At 36.6% G+C, this 21,679-nt stretch overlaps 1 protein-coding gene across 2 annotated transcripts in view; it reads right to left on the bottom strand.

Annotated features, from left to right (window-relative positions):
* LOC124554898 (5-aminolevulinate synthase, erythroid-specific, mitochondrial) overlaps positions 1-21,679 on the bottom strand; it is a 106,387-nt gene that overhangs the window by 40,596 nt on the left and 44,112 nt on the right. The window contains exons 1-5 of one of the 2 annotated variants that reach the window (XM_047128587.1): positions 6,002-6,091; positions 5,089-5,161; positions 4,064-4,213; positions 3,326-3,439; positions 1,016-1,105 (exon numbers count right to left, since the gene is read on the bottom strand). In XM_047128587.1, coding sequence (XP_046984543.1) covers positions 1,016-1,105; positions 3,326-3,439; positions 4,064-4,205 — 346 coding nt within the window. In that variant the 5' untranslated portion in view covers positions 4,206-4,213; positions 5,089-5,161; positions 6,002-6,091. Of the gene's footprint in view, positions 1-1,015; positions 1,106-3,325; positions 3,440-4,063; positions 4,214-5,088; positions 5,162-6,001; positions 6,092-21,679 lie in introns of those variants that run through there. The other variant, XM_047128586.1, reaches the window with a different exon arrangement.

The following is a 21,679-nucleotide window of genomic DNA, read 5'->3' as shown; positions in this document are numbered from 1 at the left end:
TTCCGTAAGAATTTTTCTTAATGTAAATTTCCATGACTTTACAGATTTGCAGTTATGATTATTCAAAACCCAGATCTACGAATTTGTGTGAGGTTATTTTCTTTCTCTTTTTTCCACCCTCCCCCCCCCCCCCCAACCTCCCACAGTAATTTAAAGAATGAAATGTACCCACAGAAGCTCACTGACAGGCTTCAACTTAAAAACTTTTCTTTAAATTAGCAGTATTAAAAAAGCAATGCCATACACTGATGTTTTGACATCCTGTACTTTTATGTTTAACAGCACAAATTTGTAATTTTAAATTCAGTCCTAAAATGGGATTCATCACAAGATTGCACCAATCTTAAGAAATATCACATTTCATGGTTAGCTGCCCATTACTTTGCTTCATTAGAATATTAAAAAAGAACCTTTCATTTCTCTTTAATATTACAGTTTCAGAAAATAAATTTGCCACAATACACATTAATCAACAACTTGAAGCGATACACGTCTGTATAATATGACATTATCGGTGGCTTAAACTCGTTGCGAAGCTATCATGTTGCGGTACCTCCCTCCTTTCCCTTTTCCTCACTCCCCCCCCCTTTTCCACCATACACTGCTGTGAGCCAGCCAGTTGTGTGCAAGCGTAAGCCACCTCACATGAGACTGGTGAACAAGCCTGATGTAAAGAATACAATTTTATGCACTGTACTTATCATGCACACAGATTTAATGAAAATGTGATCTACAATTTCATTAAAGAATGGACCAAATGTGGCTCATGGGAAGAAAATAGTAACACTTGTTCGCAACTAGGTGAAAGGCAAACATTACACCAGTGCCACTGGATCATATTCATTACATATAAAGTTCCTACAGCATTTCATAAAGATGAAACTGCACCAAGGTGTAGCAGTAATTACTTATATTTTCAGTGTGTCATAAAATTGTAACTGAACAAAACCTTTAAAGTAATACAAAACCTTTAAAGTAATGCAAAACAAAGCACAAATTTATATGGGAAACTCACCACCAGTTTTGCTCTCTTTCAAAGGAATTACCGTTTTTTCAGTAATATCTTTTTCTTCTAACTTTGAAATTTCTTCTCTTATCTGCTCCACTGCAACACAAAAATACATAACTGACATGACTAGAAGTCATTTCTAAATACAAAAGAGTCGATATGTAAAATATGGTAAAAATTAAGGAGCTGGCACAAACTCTCATAATTGTTGGAGCACTTATGATGGTGTGAGGGATTGCAAAGTGATGTACAAAGAGCTGAATTTAAACAGGTAGTGAGAGATTTGCAGGCAGGTATTTGTTTTCTAATGATAAATTTAACTAACATCTCATCATTAACCTAACATATTCTTGGACTACAATATGAAATCCTTAATCCCTCCTTATCATTTAATCCGATGAAATATGTGCCCAAGTGATTGGAGATGACACATGCGATGTATGAGACGCAATACGAGCTGACATGTGGATATCTGTTATGTAGCTATACATTTATTTGTTTCACATGATACCACTTGTGTAGACTTTAACACTAGTTTAATTCTTGTTCCTTTTTTTAAATTTTTGTAATACAATATTTCAAACGATACTCTAAAATATAATTTTTTTTTACGCATAAACAATACTTTAACAGAGATTATAATTTTCATGGGCTCCTTCACGTTTGACTTCTTCAGAAGGAATGTAATAACACTTTGTCTAAGTGTAGATATTGTAAAAACAGTAATTACAAGAACAAATGCTCCCCTCAAATGAATTTCTAAAAGGAAAATACCTTCAACTCTAAAAATTTGTAGTCGTGCATGGCATGGTAGTATCGAAAGCATTTGTGGTAGATATAATTCCACTTCATATAATATGCAGTTCCACACTGTTTTACTTCATACTTTGTGTGTCATGCAAACTTTGCACAGGCCTCCCCCCCCCCCCCCCCCCTTTTTTTATATATATATTTTTTATTTTTTTTTAGGCCTCACAATGATATGTTTTGGGAAACAGGTCCAGTATTGTGCTTGGAGTCAAAGAGGTGTCGGCTTTTCCACATTTTTTAACATTACTTCTGGTATAGTTCTTCTATAATCCACAAATGTTTCCTTTCTCTGGTCATGTGTTATTGTGTGGATAATGTATGTATTAAATAAGCCACATACAACACACACCAACATTCTTTGGCATGACTTTCATTCTCACAAGTGTGACTCATGACGTTTACATTTGGTTCGCATTTCTTTCCACGAGTCGGACTCGTGAAAGTACGGCAAAGGGTTAAAGCTATTAATGATAACAATAAAATGAGATTACTCACTTGTTACCCAAAAACTCTTGTCCTGTTGAGTATGTGAAAAGACACATTGCAGCAGAAAGAAAAGCAACCTGGACTCTTTAGCTATACCTCAGGTATTCATTGGTTCACAAAATACGTGTTTATCTGTCAACTATTAACAACATACCAAAGTATAGCATACTGGTTTTTTATGCAATTTACATTTTCACTGTCTGTGCTCATTTCCCACATAAATGTAAATGATGCATGCAGAGAATTCATGTCACACACTAAAAACTATGGTCTGTAACATATGCTGGCAACCAAAGATGGAACTGACATGCATTCATGCTGGAGAGGAAATGACAGAAGAAAAGACACAATATTCAACAAACAATAGCACTACCAAGTAAAGCATGGTTTTGAGGTACTTTGTAGCTCTTATCATAGCATATCTGTGTGTATGTTGGAACTTCTAGCAAGAGTGAGATTATGAATGGTCTTGGGCATGAAAAAATGATTTGGTATCTGTGATATGCTGACAATGAGATTATCAGATACAGGTTACTGGCTATGATTAGCCTAGAATGGGGAAGGAAACCATCCATATCTTTTTCAATGGAACCATCTTATAACTAACCCTAACCGATTAAGTAAACCATTGAAGAGCTAAATTTAGACAGCTAGATGAGGATGGGAACCCTGCACATCCTTATCCACATTATAAAGTGACCATAGTTTATAATGAACATTTGTGTTAAAAGAAAGAAGAGAGATGGCAATTAAAAAAGTGTAGCTGAGGAAGGGATCTAGAGAAATCAAATAGTTTGAGGAGCACAAGAGCTTAGTGGACACTTCATAAGTGCAAGGGTACTGGAAGTGATGATAAAAGTAAAAGCCAGTTTGACAGAACAAAGCCATTACAGTGTGGTTTCAATACCTATGTTTAGGAGAGAGGGGGTGGCAGGCTAAGGCTCTCAGCTAATTACCATGTGTGTAACCACCAAACGATCACACTATTTTAGTGACACAGAACCAGTTAACAATACTCACCTTTTTCTGCTGATGGAGACAGCTCAATAACATCATCTTGCATTTCTTTGCTTGCCTCTTTTACCAAAGGTGTAACCTCTGCTAGAAAAGGACACTTTTTCATGGCATCTGCTGCTGCAAATGGAAAAATTCCACTACTGTACAATAATTTTCATATTTATGTATTATGGCTGTTATTTTAACCAAATACACTTTACATTACAATAACTCCTGAAATGGTACAAGTGAAAATAATGACCACATACTGACACAGTCAGACAGTAGCAGCTCATAAAATATAAGCAACTGTCAGTCTGAAAGATGACATGCAACCATATTCCTTTACTATGCAAGGTTCCGAGAAAATAATTACGGTAGCTGTAGAATCACAATTAACTTTTCTACATAATACAAAATACAAAGACTTACTAGAAGTGAAATTAAGCATTAACTAACACCATAGCTCACACTTATTTAGTTTATAACCTCCCAGTATCCATAATGTCACATCAGATGATTTCTTGATATTTCTCACCATAGTTATTTCAAACATTCTAGAGCACCAAAACAGATTTCAGTGCAAAATGTTTAGTAACAAAAACTTAATATCTTAAAACATTAGAATGCTTCAATTCAAAAAACAGCATCCGCAAGCAAAGGGGGAGAGCTTGTTTGTAAATAACAGATTTTTATCAAGAATTTTACCTACAGCACAATATGTCTATATTAAAAAGTAAATATACTTAAATTGTAAAATACCTTCAGCATTTGAATCAACTGATGCCACAGTAGTGACAAGGCGTGAGATCACGGGACAGAATTTTCCATAGGTTTTAATAAGATTGGCTCCATAATTGCGAACAAAATTTGGAGACAAATATGACATAAAAGGACACGGCATATTTGTGCCTGTCAAAAGAAAGAAAACAGAAAAACAACATATTTTAGAAAAAATGTATGAAATAGTCAGTACAAATAAACAATCTGAAATTTGTGATGGGTTCCCTTTAAAATTTTACCCATCATATTTGCAATACCAAAACAACAACAAAAAAACTAGTGGCCACTTGTATTTCAGCAGTAGTCTTTTTTACAAATGAAAAAAGTTAAAATCATGGGTCTTGATGATACTTCAGAACTGTACCACACTACTGATCTCTACAGCACACATGATCATGTAACACATTTTGATCAATGTAACTACTAAATACTTAAAGTCGTGTTATGATTAGGCCTACTTCCAACAAAAACGTAAATTTTTGCATTTGTAGAATATTAATGCAAAATTACTTATTTTTAATATTACATTGTATTTTATTCAATTTCTTGCAGATTAAAGTTGAAATTAATGCAAACAATATTCATATGAGAAATTCTGAAATAAATCTCAAGTAATGTGATAAAGAAAAGCTGGCCCATTATTCATTTATTCCAGCTTTAACAATAAAGTAAGCGTAATTTACAAAATGTTTAGGAACATCTGTGCCACTTGTTTAAAGAATCTTGTCCTGTGGTAACTGTCAAGGTTTCACATATTATGCTTTCATAATATCAATAATAATGATCCTCATCATGTGATGGTATGAGAGATGAGGGTAGGTCTGAAAGTTCCTATGCTCAGGGTAAGTCCAACAAATGCCAGGTGAGGCCAAAATTGAGAGCAACATAAAGAAATGATTCCCACCATCTGCGACGGCACAAATTAGACAGCAAAATGTATTTTAAAATCAGTGCATCAACCTTTCTGTAAGTGTGTATATTTTCTCACCTGAAGTTTTTCTTACCTTTATGAATGTGTAGTATATTTGAAGAAGTTGTGTTAAAAGTCTGTAAGAATCTCAGTGACTGGCGTGACAGCTGCAAAAGAAATATTTGGAATTTAAATTCAATAATCACACACACACACACACACACACACACACACACACACACACACACACACACACACACACACACACACACACACAAATGGGTAAGTGTGCATCTATAATGTATACAAGCCAGTCTGTATGTTCACTGATGAAAGATGGCAGAGATGTAATGTTGCTGGTATGTGACTTCCAGATAGGAATGATGTATTACAGTTATATCATGAGTATAGTAAATACTTACAATAAGACTGTTGCAGTTCGTGTCATCAAAAATTTAAGCCAATACTCTTGTATCCATGGCAAAAATTAACACGAAATACATTGAGAAAGTATGTATGCACATATGTTTCCTTAATGATTGCTTCAGTTAGGATTACGAACACTATTCAGCCAAATAAACTTCTACATCAACAGCATATATTCGACAACAGTTTTTGAAATACACTTCAAACTGAAAAAAATTACGTCGTGTTTATGTTGGGTAATACTGTCATAGCAAACAAATGTACAAACAAACAGAATGGTGAATTGTTCGAAGACTTTTAATGACAGTTGTTGTTATACATTTAAATAGTTTTGGGACATGGGAGGCAATACGCATGACGTTGTACTACAGCTGACTTTAATCGCCAATAGATTACTTCTTTTAACGATTCTAATTGTTCTTTAATTACGGAAATATATTCGGGAAATTTCCCCATGGTTAGAATTTTATGGGCTCTATTTAAAGGAAATGACTATCTTGCAGAAGAACACCGCTAGGACATCATCTTGTAAAATTAACTTTTTTATGATATACGCCGTGCCACGAAATCCTCTAAATTACCTTTTCAAGTAAACAACAGTTCCTCTAACGTGAACTACTTGGTCATTCACAACCACCTGGCAAACGGCAATGACTCCAAAGAGATCACAGGTTACGTTGACCGAAGATATAATTTATGGCGAGCGGAGCGATGCTCTCATATGCAAGGAATTGACGCTTGTGATTTCTCGTGCACTGTCAAACGATTCATTCGATCGCTACGGCTAGGTTGTTGTTACTCGGTCGTTCTTGAAGAAACTTGTCATTATATGGCTCGCTCGTGCGATGTTGAATATAAAACTGAAACCAGGCGTTTGCAATATTAAGGGATACCGAAACAACACGCCAACAAGAAATTTTAATATTCGACGACTAACTTTATCCGCAAGTTTTATTGATAATTTGCTATGTCTATGAAACCTGTCTTCATTAACATTCGTTGATTCACTGCGTAAATACTACCTTAGATTCAATTTGCAATGTGTTATACAAAGAATTTATGTACTTTAGAGGCATTGAGACTAATGGGATAGACATTAATTCTTTCACGGAACACATTTCAGTACTTAGTTCCTCTGTCACATGATGTTGACTGCAAAGGAGTCGTTATGACAAAGTTTTGTTAATTTCCTAACTGTCAAGGAAAGAACTAATTATCACGAGGGAAAAAAACGCTTTCTACATATACTATTGACTGATTGCAGTTTTCTCACATTTTGTAAATATAGAGCAGTAAATAGTGTCCATAGTTCCGCATAACAATTTTTTCAGCAGCCTTGATGTGTATATCCCCAAGAGTGAGGCACACGTTGACAATTATACTGAGAGCATGGAATGAGAGCTGCAGACACACTACTGTTCATGTAAACATAGCCTGAAACAGCATGCACCAGACAAGTGTAATCCGATCAATTCCTGAAACTGCTGATGAATATGTTTCCCCAAGTTAGGAGGTAACAGTGTGCCAATTTCTTTTTCATCAGGCTTCGTAAACACAATTTTTAAACACTTGCACCTAATGTGACGACTTTTCTACCTATTTACTCCCCACACAGTGATTATGAAGACTGTCGAATATAATGCAAATATGGGTGATGAGACATATGGCATCATTTGGCAGACTTGTTTCAATAAAATAATAAGTCTTCAAATAAAGAGTTACCTGCAGATTGTAAATGGAGGTGCTGAATAAAAAATAATGGTTTACTAATGAGCGAGTATAGTGTAATCCCACATTTAATGCTCTTCTCATTGATCGCAATTTTTAGTACTGTTTGGAATCACTTTGAGGAAACATTGGTTTTTTATTACCCTCCCCCATTGTGGAGGCTGCAATTGTTCTAAAATAATTTGATGAATTTTGTGAAACAATGCACATCATAATTGCTTACAATTTTTGTGAGAGGCTAGATCCAACTTTTGCCCAATTATTGCATACTGTGTGCTTTGTCTTTTTATTGTATAAAAAATAATAAGTTTATGAAGTTTGTGGTTGAAACAGGAACAATCTCAAGTGCGTGTACAAAGTAAATAACACGAATGTCTTTAAGCATCATGCATCACATCATCTGTGTACTTCTGATACCATTATGTATATTCCATCCAGAGTTTGCTGTTAGTGTTTTGGTGTGACATTTCTCTAGACACTGAAGTAGGTATATAGGCTTTATCAATTTGACATTTTTGTTATCTATATGAAACTTCAATTTTAAAACTGTCTATAATGTTACACCATGGAGAAGAAAAATGCTCCGTTAAGGCATAATTTTTAAAGCATCAGGAGCCATATAATTTTGTGTTTGCCAGAGAAATCAGATACATTATCAATAAAGAAAGGGGAAAATGTTTAGCATTACATATGAGCTTACCTTTATACTGTGGGAGGATGCGTAGGAAACCGTATGAAAAATAAAATGTTAAACATCACACCTCATAATGGGAACCCAAATGCACATAAAAAATGTTGTCGTACTCTTACTTAGAAACAGCATATATTTTGCAGTTCATTATAGTGCATGTCACATATACCACATTCTAGTAAAATAAAAAATGTGCAATTTTAGGACATACATTCGTGCAAAACATGTAGTGATAATCCTCCCATTATTTCTTTCAAAAAATGTAATTTGTGATAACTTAAAACATCATGGGACACTTCATTGACTGGATACTATAAAAGCTTTGTTTCCACTGCTGATAGAGAATCATTTATCGTGACAGTATTCTTTTATATAAGTCTCAAATTTTTTTTGCCTCGGTACATTTAAAGGATAACCTGATCTATTGTGATTATTAGGAGTTGACTATCATAGCTTGTTTTGTGGTGGTACTCTACACGTGCCGGCCGCAGTAGCCGAGCGGTTCTAGGCGCTTCAGTCTGGAACCTTGTGATTGCTATGGTTGCAGGTTTGAATCCTGCCTCAGGCATGGATGTGTGTGATGTCCTTGGGTTAGTTAGGTTTAAGTAGTTCTAAGTTATAGGGGACTGACGACCTCAGCAGTTAAGTCCCATAGTGCTCAGAGCCATTTTTTGAACTTTACATGTAACAGTTGTCTGAATTATGTCTCTGTGAGGCTAAGAAATAAATCCATGCTACAATAGAACATGACAGTGTCTGAGGTAGAGGAATGATGTTAATGTCACCAATGTTGCTGGGAGGAAAAGAACTCTGGGGCATCATAGCATAGATACCCATTTCTATGCAGTTGTTGCCCAAGTTTAAGTTTTTGTAGCTCAGTCCAATTTTACTAGCTATCTCCATTATAGAATCCCTGTAGGTTGATGCATAGGACCAAATTTTTGCCCCATCAAATACAATGTGATGCTTATATTTGAGGCTCCCCTTTACGAAAGCTGATTTGTACAGATCTCAATATTTCATGTAGTGCCACACAATGTTCTAACACTGTACTTGCAGACTGAACTGCTGCACTCGCAAGGAGTATTAGAAATCCTTAGATTCTTTTACTGGATGTAGCACAGCTTTGTCACCTTAGTGGTCATAAACCAGGTTGTACTCCTGATTTGACCAGACCTCTGTCTATTTTACTAAATATAGTCTTACAGAAAGGAAGGAGTACTGTAGGTGAATCACCTTGTGGTGTTTGGTCATCTCCATATTTTTATTTATTAGTGAGTACCATCTTATTTCCTCATCTAAAGTAGCCTATTTCTCAGAACATGTTCTTTAGATGTGTGGTGTAGGATTCTTGTATGAAGTTGATGTAGTTCTATGTATAAATATATTTAAAACTGATCTTTTCTGGACCAGGTAATGAAAGTTTTGAGTCAGCTTGTGGTATACAGCATCACCGAACTGCCCATCTGGTTTTAAGTACAACATTTTAAAACGGAAGTTAATATTATAAAGACACAACATTAATACTTCAGCAAAGCTCTTAAATTTAATCATGAACAATATTGTTATAACTATCAAACATCCTTTTTTACATGGATGTATCGATATACGGTGACTGTTGAGTGAAACTTCCTTTTATACTGATGTCTGACAACCAGAGACATAATTATGCCTTGAGCACTAGCTTATTTCCATACAGACACAGAGGGAATCAACTGTGTTCTCAATAAAGAACAAAGCCTGCCATTTACTTTAAGTGATATATGAGAGTGGTTTGATAAGCCTGGTAAAAGAGAGAGAGAGAGAGAGAGAGAGAGAGAGAGAGAGAGAGGCAGGCAAGAACAAATGTTTGTTCCATAAGCAGCTGACCTTACTTCTCGACAGTCTCCTTTGAGGGTAATACACTAGCTGCAATGATCCTCTAGCTTTTTCACTCCACTGGAAAAATAGGTTCTGTCAAACTCTGCAAAATACCCATTGGTGGATGAGAAACCAGTTCAAAGCCCATTCATGCACTTCCATTTTCATCACTGATGTGTGGGATGGTGAAAGAGCACTTGTGTGCATGGCAACCTCAGCCTTTTCTCAGCCAATGCAAGTTTCAAACTATCCAACAATGAAGCATAAAAGGGTCCAGTTACAGTTCTGCCTTTTTCCAAGCAATCTATGAAAATTGTTCTTCAGGGATCCCAAAAAAGAGTGGCTGTCACCTTAGCAGCTGACAAAATGGTCTTTGCCTTCTTCAGTGCACTTACACCAGCCTTTGTCCATTGTTTTGACTTCTGTTTTGACTACGGTGTGTAATGATGGATCCAGGTTTTTATCAACAGTCACAAATCGGTGAAAAAGTATTTCGGAAAAATATCATACACAAAATTTTGAAGATAGCAATAGTTTACAAGTGCGAGAATCGTTGCACAATCAGCTTAGCAGCTCATGTGATTAAACACTGTCAGACATTGTATTGAAATGTTCTGCAAGATGGGCTTTTGGTCGAATGTGAGCAATCACAGCGCCCACCTTAGCCACCTCAACTTCTTCAAAGCCAATTTCCTTTGCAGGATATTATGCACTCCGTTGAGCTGTCTGCAGCCTCAGTAATCTCACGAATTTTTATTTGGTCGTCTTGCGTTATCATATCATGGATTTTGTCAATGGTCCCCTAAGTGATGACATCAACTGGATAGCTGGAGTGTGCTTTATCTTCGGTGCTTGCCCAACCACATTTAATTTCATTAATCCTAAAGTAAATTGTCTTCAATGATGGTGCAGAGTCTGGATGAACTTCATCCAGTTCTGTTTTGATTTGTTTGGCAGTCCAACCCTTCAAATGAAAGTGTTTCATAATGGCATTAAAATCGGTGTTCACCATTTTCTATTGCTGGTGTACTCACCAATTCAAATGACTGTCAACAATGAACGGTACACCGTACAAGGTTGAAATTCTTTATACGATCCTTAGAATAATCAAGTTCACCAACCAGGAAGGTGCAACCAAAATGTTCCATTCTTTCACATAAATTTACCAGACTTATCATACTACTCTCATAGTGAAATTTCAGAAAAATCATTATTTGAAATGGGCCTCCTATTGAATGTGGGTCTGTCATGTTATAAAATTCAACCAAGTAAAATGGATGGAAGTACTAATTCCTTTCTAGGAACTAGATCGGTGGGTATACTGAAACGGTGTATTAATAGTTATAGTTTATTTTTTGTCATTGATCTGTTTTACAATGGTTTTAGACATGTTATGTTGCAAATTTATACAGAAATAAACAAATTTCTTGGAAATTTGCCATTTGATACATGAAGTAATTCTGTAGTAATGTTTACTGATAATATTTTTAATCAGTGATATATGATCACTTGCATTGATTTATGCAACAGTCTAGCATTCATACGGAAAGTCTACAATCTAATTGTTCTTGTCATACTGCTAATAATAATAAATAATATGTTTAGAAGAATTTTTTTAGTTCACCTATGTTAAACTCGCTGCATAGAAATATTAGGACATTTATACATTACTGCAACACTACATCTTAGTCTCTATGTTTTCTTATGTATTTTCAGCACTACATTTTGTTTTCCTTTTCCTCCTTTCAGGAAAATTTGACATTCCAACTTACGTTTGTCCTATGGATTTGGCAACAAGTATTATTTTACCTTATACCAGCATCCAGAGATGAGGTGTTCCTTGAGTTTTCTTTTGAAGGTGGTCAGTTCCTTTATGCTGTTGATGCTAAATAGTAGTCTATTATAAAATAAGCATCCTGCAACTCTAGGGTCCCTGTGTCATTTTCAGTCTTTTGCTGCAGATGTGGTGATTTTCTCTGGTTCTTGTGTTGTGATCATGAAAGTCTCTGTTTAGAGGTGCTGTACCATTTACCATTAGAAGAAATATTGTCTCATATATGTACAAACTTGGTACAGTTGCTGTTTTAAAGTCCTTGAATTTGTTTTTGCAGAATTCCTGAGGTGTTAGTTTAGCTATGCACCTAATGGCTTTCTTTTGAAGTTCTACAATTCTTTCTGCATGTACATCTGCACCACCCCATATTGGGTTACAGAACAATGTGTGTGGGAAAATAAGTCCATAGTACGTTTTAAGCAAGGTTTCTGTGTCAACCGTATAGCACTTTTTTCATTAAAAATATATTCATACTTATTTTGGAACAGATCCTGTCAAAATGTTCTCCCCACGTCAGAAATTTGTCCACGTCTATACCCAGAATCCTGTTACAGTCCACTGATTCTAAGTGTACATCACCAATGCACAGAGTAAATTCCTCTGCTCCGCTGGTTCTGTTTGTTTTGAAATTTGTACACTTAGTTTTGTTGCTGTTGGTCAATAAGTTACTTTCTGTAAAATACCTTTCTGCCATCTGCAAGTTCTCACTGGTTCTTTTTTTCCTTCTCCTTCACTGAGTCACTACATACTAGGAAAGTTGTGTCATCACCATACATGATCACTTTTTCATTTAAAGCATGGGGCATATATATATATATATATATATATATATATATATATATATATATATATATATATATATATATATTTTCACCTGCAGAAAATCAGAGCACACATTTCTCTCTGTATTTCCAGATTTATGTTTTATTTCCTTTCCCCTCTTATGCCATTACAGTTCAGTTTCTGTAGAAGATTCTCATGGCAGATACAGTCAAAAGGTTTGAAAGGTTTAAATAGACACTAGATACTTTTTTTTATGATCCAGTTCCTCACTGATGTGGGTTACAAGGTTTGTCACTGCATTCTTGGTGGATTTTCCTTTTCTAAATCCATGTTGTGCACGATTTAAGATGTTATGCTTCTCTATGATGTTCATAAACTTATCTTTAATCACTGCTTCTAATATTTTTGACAGAACAGGTGTGATCATTATGGGCCTATTGTTTCTGGGGTTTCCTTTATCCCCTTCTTTGAATACCGGCAAAACTTAACTCATCTTTAAACATTTTGAGAATACTCCTTGCTTCAGTACTGAATTTATCAGGAATGCTAGAGGCTTAGCAAGATATCTAGCACAGTGTTTGACCATTTTTGCTGAGATGACATCCAGACCACCTATATTTTTATTTTTAGAGCTCCAATTTTTTAAGAACTTCTGATTCATCTGTAGGGAGCAGGTATAAACTCGTGGGCACCTTTTTGGGTCTTTCCATTCTTTTTGGTGCTGATATGTTTTGTTTTAGAAGTTTCTCCACTATTGCTATATAGTGCTGGTTGAAAATATTGTACACTTGTGTCACTTCTTCCCTTCACGTGTCAATGCTATATTTGTATCTTCCAAAGCATGCAATTCTTTTCTGTTTTCATTTATGTAATCCCATACTGTTCTAAATATGTTAGAAGAAGATTGTATTTCAAATTTTTGGTGGCTGGCTTTTGCTTCTCTTATCATAATTGTGTATGCTTTCTTCTTACACTTGTAAGCCTCATGAGTGACCTGACCTTTTCTTTTCTGATACGTTTGAAAGAGTTCAATCAGTTCATCTCTTAATTTTATAATTTCTATGGTGAACAATTTTGTTTGGTTTACCCCTAATAGTTCTGGATAATTTAGGACAAGCTGTATGTATGTGGTGTCTTGATCTGCCACAGAAAGATTCTCACCTCTTTCTTTGCAAGCCTCCATAAATCAAGCAATGAATTTCCTGCAAGCCAGTGTAGCTAGCACATTACAACAGACTGAAGTAACAAGAGTCATCATTCTGGAAATTGAAAAAGTCATTAAATCTTTCAAAACTAAAAACTCCACCGAAGTTGACAACATATCTAGCAAATTATTAAAATCCTGCTGTCCTCTTTGTAAATATGATCCCACTTTGCTTCTTTTAGGAAAAAAAAAAACGTAGGTTGCTCAGATTTCTAAGATTAGTTTGTCTAAATTTAGCCACTACATTTTCCTCAGTTTTTATGTGATCTCGCAGTTCAGTTGTTTGTCCAAAATGGTCTGAAACAACAGTATTTATAACCTCAACTTTTTGTCTGTCTGTAGGTGCATTTGTCAGAACATGGTCTATTAATGAGCTAGATGTTTCTGTATGTTTTGGATTTGTTACATGGAACCGGAGATTGTATGTCCTTATAATGTCTCGTGTGTCGCCACTGACTGCATATCCATACTTAAGTGCATTGATTTGGTCCTTTGTGTCCTTAAGTACAATTCTGGCTGCAGTCATTTCCATGGTAAATCATAATATAAATAAATAAAACTCATCAGTTTATGAAAGGTCTTTTACTTTATCAGTAATCCAGATTCAACAGAAGTGCCCCACCTTACCAAGGAAATTCAGTTTAATTATGTGATCAATAAAATTCTCTGCTTTAAGCACCAACATCATAAACAAAATGTGATGGAAAACTTCCATGGGTGACAATATATGGCACGGTAATTGTGCTGTCTCATAAATAACATTGTACATGATGTACATTTATTTGCATACTATCATCTCAACTGTACTGGCTATTACAAAGAAAGCTGATCAGCTAGCACACAAGTGAATCTCAACTACTTTGTGTTTTGGGAAAGAAGAAATGCAACAAGGCACTTTGTTACTTCAGTGATGACAAAAGATAAGGTAAACTGGGCTAGCAGAAGTTAGCAATAGAAAGTGTGGCCAGAAAATATTTTGAGAACTGAAGAACCTAAAAAACAACAGTCCTCATGTTGTTCACATATAGGGAAAAGGAAGATCACGTAGATATATTGATAGATGAAATAAGACTGGGAGAAGTTATGGTATCTCTATTACATTGTTGAGAATCATATTAGATGATAAACTCCAATCAAGATAACATACAGACATTGCATGCATATAAATTAAGCACTGTAATATTTTCTGTGAAACAGCTTGCACATTATGCTAACAAACAATCTTATGTACAGTGTACCATACTCTTTTTGACCCATGCTTTTAGTATGGAATCACTGTTGGGGGTAACTCCCTCAGCAATAATCCAAAAATTATTTTTATATTGCAAAAAGCCATTAGGAACATCCTGAGTAGAAAGTGTTGGAACCCTTGCTGTTCATGTTGTACGTTAATGACATGGCAGACTATGTTAACAGCCACCTTAAACTTTTTGCAGATGATGCAGTTATCTACAGCTAAGTACTATCTGGCAAAAAGTTACACAAATGTTTTGTTAAGATTTCAAAGTTTTGCAACAGCTAGCAATTTGCTTTAAATGTTGGGGAATATAAAACTGTGAACTTCACAAAATGAGTAAAATATCAAGATCACAGTTGTAATTGGTCAGCTTATGCAAATACCTGGGAGAAAAATATTTGTGAAATTATGGCACAGAATGATCACATATGCTCAATTGAAAGTAGAGTAAGTGGTAGACTTCAATTCATTATTAGAATACTGGGGAAACGCATTCCCCCTCCAAAGAAAGTTGCATACAAACAGTCATATAACCCATCCTAGAATACTGCATGTGTGTGTGGGATGCACACCAAATTGGGCCAACAGGGAATACTGAATGTGTGCAAAGAAGGGCAGTGTGAAATGTCATGTGTGTGTTCAACTCACTGGAGTCTGCAAGGAAATGCTAAAAAGCATCAACTGGTATACATTTGAGGATGGCCTTCAATTAGCCTGCGAAAGCCTGCTTAAAAAGTTTCAAGTACCAGTATTAATCAAGGAATCTGGGAATATACTGCAGCACCCTATGTATCAGTCTCATAGGGACTGTGAAGAGAAAGTTAAACTAATTACAGTGCACCAAGAAGTGATTAAACAGTAATTTTTCCTGCAATCTATACATAAATGGAATGGGGAGAAAGTCTACCCTCTACTATCCACTTCACAGTGTTTTCCACTGTATAGATGCAGTTGTTGAGTCACACAAGAGAAAAGCTGTCAAAATGACGTGAAACATCTATCTCGTGTATTCAAAGTGAACCTCCAATGTCCGAAGTAGGACTAACTAGTGCACTTAAAAAAAAAAACTGCTTCAAACAAATATAGAAATACAATGAGGAATAAGTCTCAAACTTTGACTTTATTTCATTAAAATTTAATAGGCCTGAAGAATAAGAAGGACCAACTGCTAAGACACGTAAAAGATGAAGAATATGGAAGTGAACCTAATATACTTTGTTCTTTGTTTCTCAGAACACCCTATCACTGACTGAATCCATGTTACAGATTGAAAATTTTGTTTAACTGCTCATTACTGTAGATCTAGTTCACGGAAGGGTGGTGTTGTGATATTTGTTAGAAATAATGTGTGGCGTCATAGATCGATACCACTGGCATCTCACAGTTGCAGTTTGCAATGGGAATGCAGATTTCCGACAAACACAAATAGCGGTCGTGTGGGATCCCGGTGGATCCAATGAAGTGTGCCCACTGAGCCACGTCTTCTGCAGCTACGAGTTCAAGTGTCCTCCGCCACTACAACATAGGATGGCTGGCAGCAGCTACACGACCAGTCTGTTGCTGTCGCAGTCTTCAGTCTTAGTCAGCCTCTGACAGTTTGCTCATGCATTAGTAGCGGGAGCCTCACACTGCACAAAGCTCTTTAGTTTGCTTCTTATAATACTTGAACCTTATTGCTGCATGTTGTTTTGTAAAGCTTTTTTGCATCTCTTGAAGAAAGCCGCAAGTTAAGTAGAACTTCTGTTTAGGGTATTTATGTGTTCGCTAATCATTTCTGCTCCTGTCCAGCTTTCCTATGATGACAGCTGCTGCACCACTCCGTAGACCACCTCTCCTTACCATTGTGTACTAAGTAGTACAAAACACACTGTACTGTATAAACCTCCAGATTTAAGCAAATACAGTGCTGAACAGCACTTTCAGGTAAGTGGCATCAAGATAACAGCAGATAGTGCAACAGTTATTGTGCTGTCAATTTATGGGGTCCTTGCTGGATATCTGAATGTTTCCTGAGACATTTTGAATCACTCTTATGCCACCTGTCTAGAAAAACTAAGTTATTTATTGTAATGGGTGACTTTTTAACAGAAAATAGAAACAGGGCAGATCTTGAACACCTGATGTGCTCTTACAGCTTAGTATCAGTGGTAGGTAGTCCAACTGGAGTAACAGCTAGTTATAGTACTTTAATAGATAATATATTTATAAAAAAGGATTAATGTAAAAATTTAACTCTGAAAATATTATAAATGGCATCTCTGATCATGATGGGCAGTTCCTCAACATAAATCGTATAAATGTAGTTGGGAAAACATTAGGATCAAACAGACAAACCATGGAAAATTTTAATCATCAATTATAGCATGTGGACTGGTCTCCAGTATATGCTGCTGTTGATTTGAATGCCAAATAGAATATATTTATTGATGAGGTTACAAGTTTATGAAGAAAAATTTCCTAAAAAGTTAGTGAGGGAAAATCTGTTTAAATCAGGTCACAGGCCTTGGATTACTAAGAGCATCAAAATTTCTTATTCATTTTTCTTTCTTTTCTTTTTGCAGCAGCCAAGGGATCAAGATATCCAAATACTATTAGGCATTACAAATTTTGCAATAAAATTCTTAACAAAAGCATACTGGCATCAAAGAACATGTTCTTGAAGGCAGAAATAGCTAACTCATGCAATAAAGTAAGAACTATCTCAAATTTTGTGAAGAAGGAAAGTGCAATTTGCAGTGAAAAATTAAATTAAAAAAATAAAGATCATCTTGTTAGTGATCCAAAAACAATTGCTGATATATTCAACAAACTTTTGTTAATAGTGACAGAACAAATAAGGTTGCAAGCCTCTATAAATCAAGCCATGAATTTCCCACAAGCCAGTGTACCTAGCAAATTACAACAGACCAAAGGAACAACAATCATCATTCTGAAAATTGAAAAAGTCTTTAAATCTTTCAAAACTAAAAACTCCACTGCAGTTGACAACATACATAGCAAACTATTCAAATCCTGCTGCAGCCATATAAGTAAAATCTTTTGTCACATTTTCGATGCATCACTTAAGCAAGGAATACTTCCTGAAAGGCTAAGCATACAATTCTGAAACGTTAGAAGGGAGATAAGGCAGATACTGCAACCTATTGGCCAGTATCACTACTGTCAAGTTTTTGCAAGGTTTTAGAGAAACTAATGCATGCGAGGATTGTTAAACGCCTCAGTGAGCATAATGACATCTGCAAAAGTCAGTTTGAATTTCAGAAGGGGTTATCAATAAAAGACTGCTTCATTTCCGGATAGTATTTGTAGCAACTGGTCTCGTCTCCTGTAATGATGCCTAAGTCTACGAACGTGCGACCACGGTGCCTCACACGATTCCACAAGAAGCATTTGCTCACAGTTTTCTACAGCTTTACAATCAATGTCAGAAGTGTAATGTAGCTAATAGTGATTACTTTGAGGCCAGTAAAGTTAATTATTTTGTAACACTCGTTTCCTTTATTTTCTGAGACCATACATTGAAGTTTCCAGAACGCACCTTGTATAATGGGAGATGTATATTTCAGTTGGACAACTCCAATTACCAGTTCAGCTTCCTCAAACATGAGATCAAGGTAGTTCTCACTCCTATCTGCATATCATGCTGTCATCTAGGTTCATGCCAAGTAAAGTTAAAAATGGCTAATGCACTGAACACTTGTTCTGAAGCATGGACTTCAAATATTCTGCCAACCACATTCAGATTTCCATATATCAACAAAATGTTATCTTAATTGATACGAAATCCAAACTATGGGAAAGTACTTGAGAATTGGTCACAGTAGCGGCTTGTGCGCGATTTCCTTTGTAGATGCACAGCTCTTCCCCGGGACTCTTTCAATAAATAAAAGTCTTCTCTGCTTTTGAGTTCACGTGTCATTACACCAAGTGCAAATTCTGTCAAGCAATCGACATGACGGATGCCGCAGTGCTATCAATCGTTTTTGTATCATTAATGCTTAGTTACACACCCGACATGATTTTCGTTTCTGTTGACAGGTATAGCGCACTTAGTTCAATTAGTCCTTAGCTGTCCCTGACAGAATTACAGTGTCAATAGCAAGCGTCCAATTTTCATTTCTCCTCTTTAGATTTTAATTCTTTTTCCAAATTTCTCCTTGGGTTCCTTCACAGCCTGCTCGATGTACAGACTGAATAACATCGTGTACTGGCTGCAACCCTGCCTCACTCCCTTCTCAACTACAGCTTTCCTTTCGAGCCCTTTGACTGTTGCAACTGCAGTCTGTTTTCTGTGCGGCTGGTACATATTCCAGTCAACATTGCCAAAAGCTTTCTCTAAATATACAACTGCTATAAACGTAGGTTAAATCTTGTCCACTTGATCTACGATAACTTGTTCCTACATTTCTTTGGAAGCCAAACTGATTTTCACTGAGATCAACACCTACCAATTATTTTTCCATCTTCTGTAAATAACTTGTTGAAGGAAAATACTGACACGACTTGCTAAACTGATGGTTTGTTAACATCATACCTATCAGAACCTGCCTTCTTTGGTCATGGAATAAATTAATTCTTCTTCAGATATGAGGGTATATCGTTTGTCTCACATACATTCTGACGGAAAAAAAACGACGCACCATGGAGGAATTATCCGAATGGGACGGAAATCGGCAGATGTCATGCACAGAGTGACAATTATTGAACTATATGAAAAAACGCACATTAGTTACAAACTACGGCGTGCATACACTTTATTCAACATGCAAACGTCACTACGGATATTGGATTTAGGTTATGGCATGTTCGTTATGCCTGCAAATATTGACGATGATGTGGCGCAAAGGATTAGCGAAATTCTGCACGACCCGCTGAAGTGCCGAAACATCGATGCTGTCGATGAGCTCCTGAATAGCCGTTTCCAGCTCAGCAGTGGTTTTGGGCTTATTGCTAAACACTTCGCCTTTAATATAGCCCCACAAAAAGGAGTCGCATGTGTTCAGATCCGGAGAATATAGCAGCCAATCGAGGCCCATGCCCGTGGCCACTGGGTACGCCAGAGCCAGAATGTGGTCCCCAAAGTGTTCCTCCAGAACATCGAACACTCTCCTGCTTCAATGGTGTCGAGCTCTGTCTTGCATGAATCACATCTTATGGAAATCAGAGTCACTTTGGATAATGGGGATGAATTTAACTTACAGAACTTTCATGTACCATTCGATAGTCACTGTGCCATCAAGGAATATCACACTGATTATTCCATGACTGGACATTGCACACCACAGTCATCCATTTAGGGTGAAGAGACTTCTCGATCGCGAAATGCGGACTCTCAGGCCCCAAAATGCACAAATTTTGCTTATTGACGAACCCACTCAAATACATGTGGGCTTCGTCGCTAAACCAAACCATACAGTGCATACTAATTCCCATCATGCCCCACAGCCAACCGTGCAGTTTGAACGTCCTAACGCAAGCTGTTCAGAAGTTGCTTTATTTCATATAGTTCAATAATTGTCATCCTGTACATGTGCAGACAAACAAATGATTATCATTTCAGAAAAAAAATTAATGATTTATTCAAGAGAAAGTGTCATCTGGCCTGGTGTGCCATTTCTTTTCGTAGCAGGACCCTTTGGTTGTCATCTGCTTCACCCTTAAATCACGGTGGTACGTCGACGCCCCGTTTTGTTGCCCTTCATGGCAAGCCATCCTTGGGCTTACATTTCAGCAAGATAATGCCCAACAGTGCACGTCGAGAGCTTTCACTGCCTGTCTTCGTGCTTGCCAAACCCTACCTCGGTTAGCAAGGTCGGGCCTCTCCCAAACTGAGAATGTTTGGAGCATTATGGGCAGGGCCCTCCAACCAGCTCGAAAATTTGAAGATCTAACGCGCCAGTTGGACAGAATTTGGCACGATATCATTCAGGAGGACATCTAACAACTATATCAATCAATTCCAAGCCGAATAACTGCTTGCAGCCGCGTGTGATTAGCCGAACGGTCTCAGGCGCTGCAGTCATAGACTGTGAGGCTGGTCCCGGCGGAGGTTCGAGGGCTCCCTCGGGCATGGGTGTGTGTGTGTGTGTGTGTGTGTGTGTGTGTGTGTGTGTGCGTGTTTTTTTGTCCCTAGGATAATTTAGGTTAAGTAGTGTGTACGCATAGGGACTGATGACCTTAGCAGTTAAGTCCCATAAGTTAAAAAAAAAAAAAAACTGCTTGCAAAAGGGCCACAGGTGGGCCAACACTTTACTGACTTGCTCAATTTGTGAAGTTTCTTCTCTTGAATAAATCATCCAATTTTTCTGAAATTTTAATCATTTGTTCGTCTGTACATGTACAGTCGATCTACCGATTTCTGCCCCATTCGATTAATTCCTTCGGGGTGCGTCTTTTTTGTTTGTTAGAGAGTATCTCGCTTATCAGGTCGAATTGTTTTAGCGTGGCTGGTTCTCCCAGGGATCTCAATAGTTCTGAGGGAATGTCGTCTATTCCAGTACCACCAATCACAAATAACCAATGACTCTGTTGATAAACCTTTTTGCTTTGGTGACCGTAATCCTTTTAACAGGATAATACATGTCTCTTTGGTGCCACCAAAATGTTGGGTTTATTTGTAGTCAGGAGGTCAAAGATATTATTTCTTCATAAAATAAAAGAAAAATCAAACATTACATTGTAATTAAAACAGTTGTATAGCACAGACCATGTGGTGTTTGAAAAAATCTACGAAGTTTTATTTTTATCTTCTAAAGATGATTTTTGCTATAGTGTTACCACAGCACTGTTGTCGTAAGGTGATAAATGACAACTAACACCGTACGTCCACTAAAGACGAATTGATGGTTTCACATTGGCACATGAACTGGGGCAAACGTGAAATGTAACGAATTAATAACACGCATCTGATAAACAATGGGCA

Source organism: Schistocerca americana, chromosome X (genome assembly GCF_021461395.2).
Source record: "Schistocerca americana isolate TAMUIC-IGC-003095 chromosome X, iqSchAmer2.1, whole genome shotgun sequence".
NCBI lineage: Eukaryota > Metazoa > Arthropoda > Insecta > Orthoptera > Acrididae > Schistocerca > Schistocerca americana.
The sequence above is the reverse complement of the archived record's forward strand: the minus strand, read 5'-3'. Positions and strand labels throughout refer to the sequence as shown.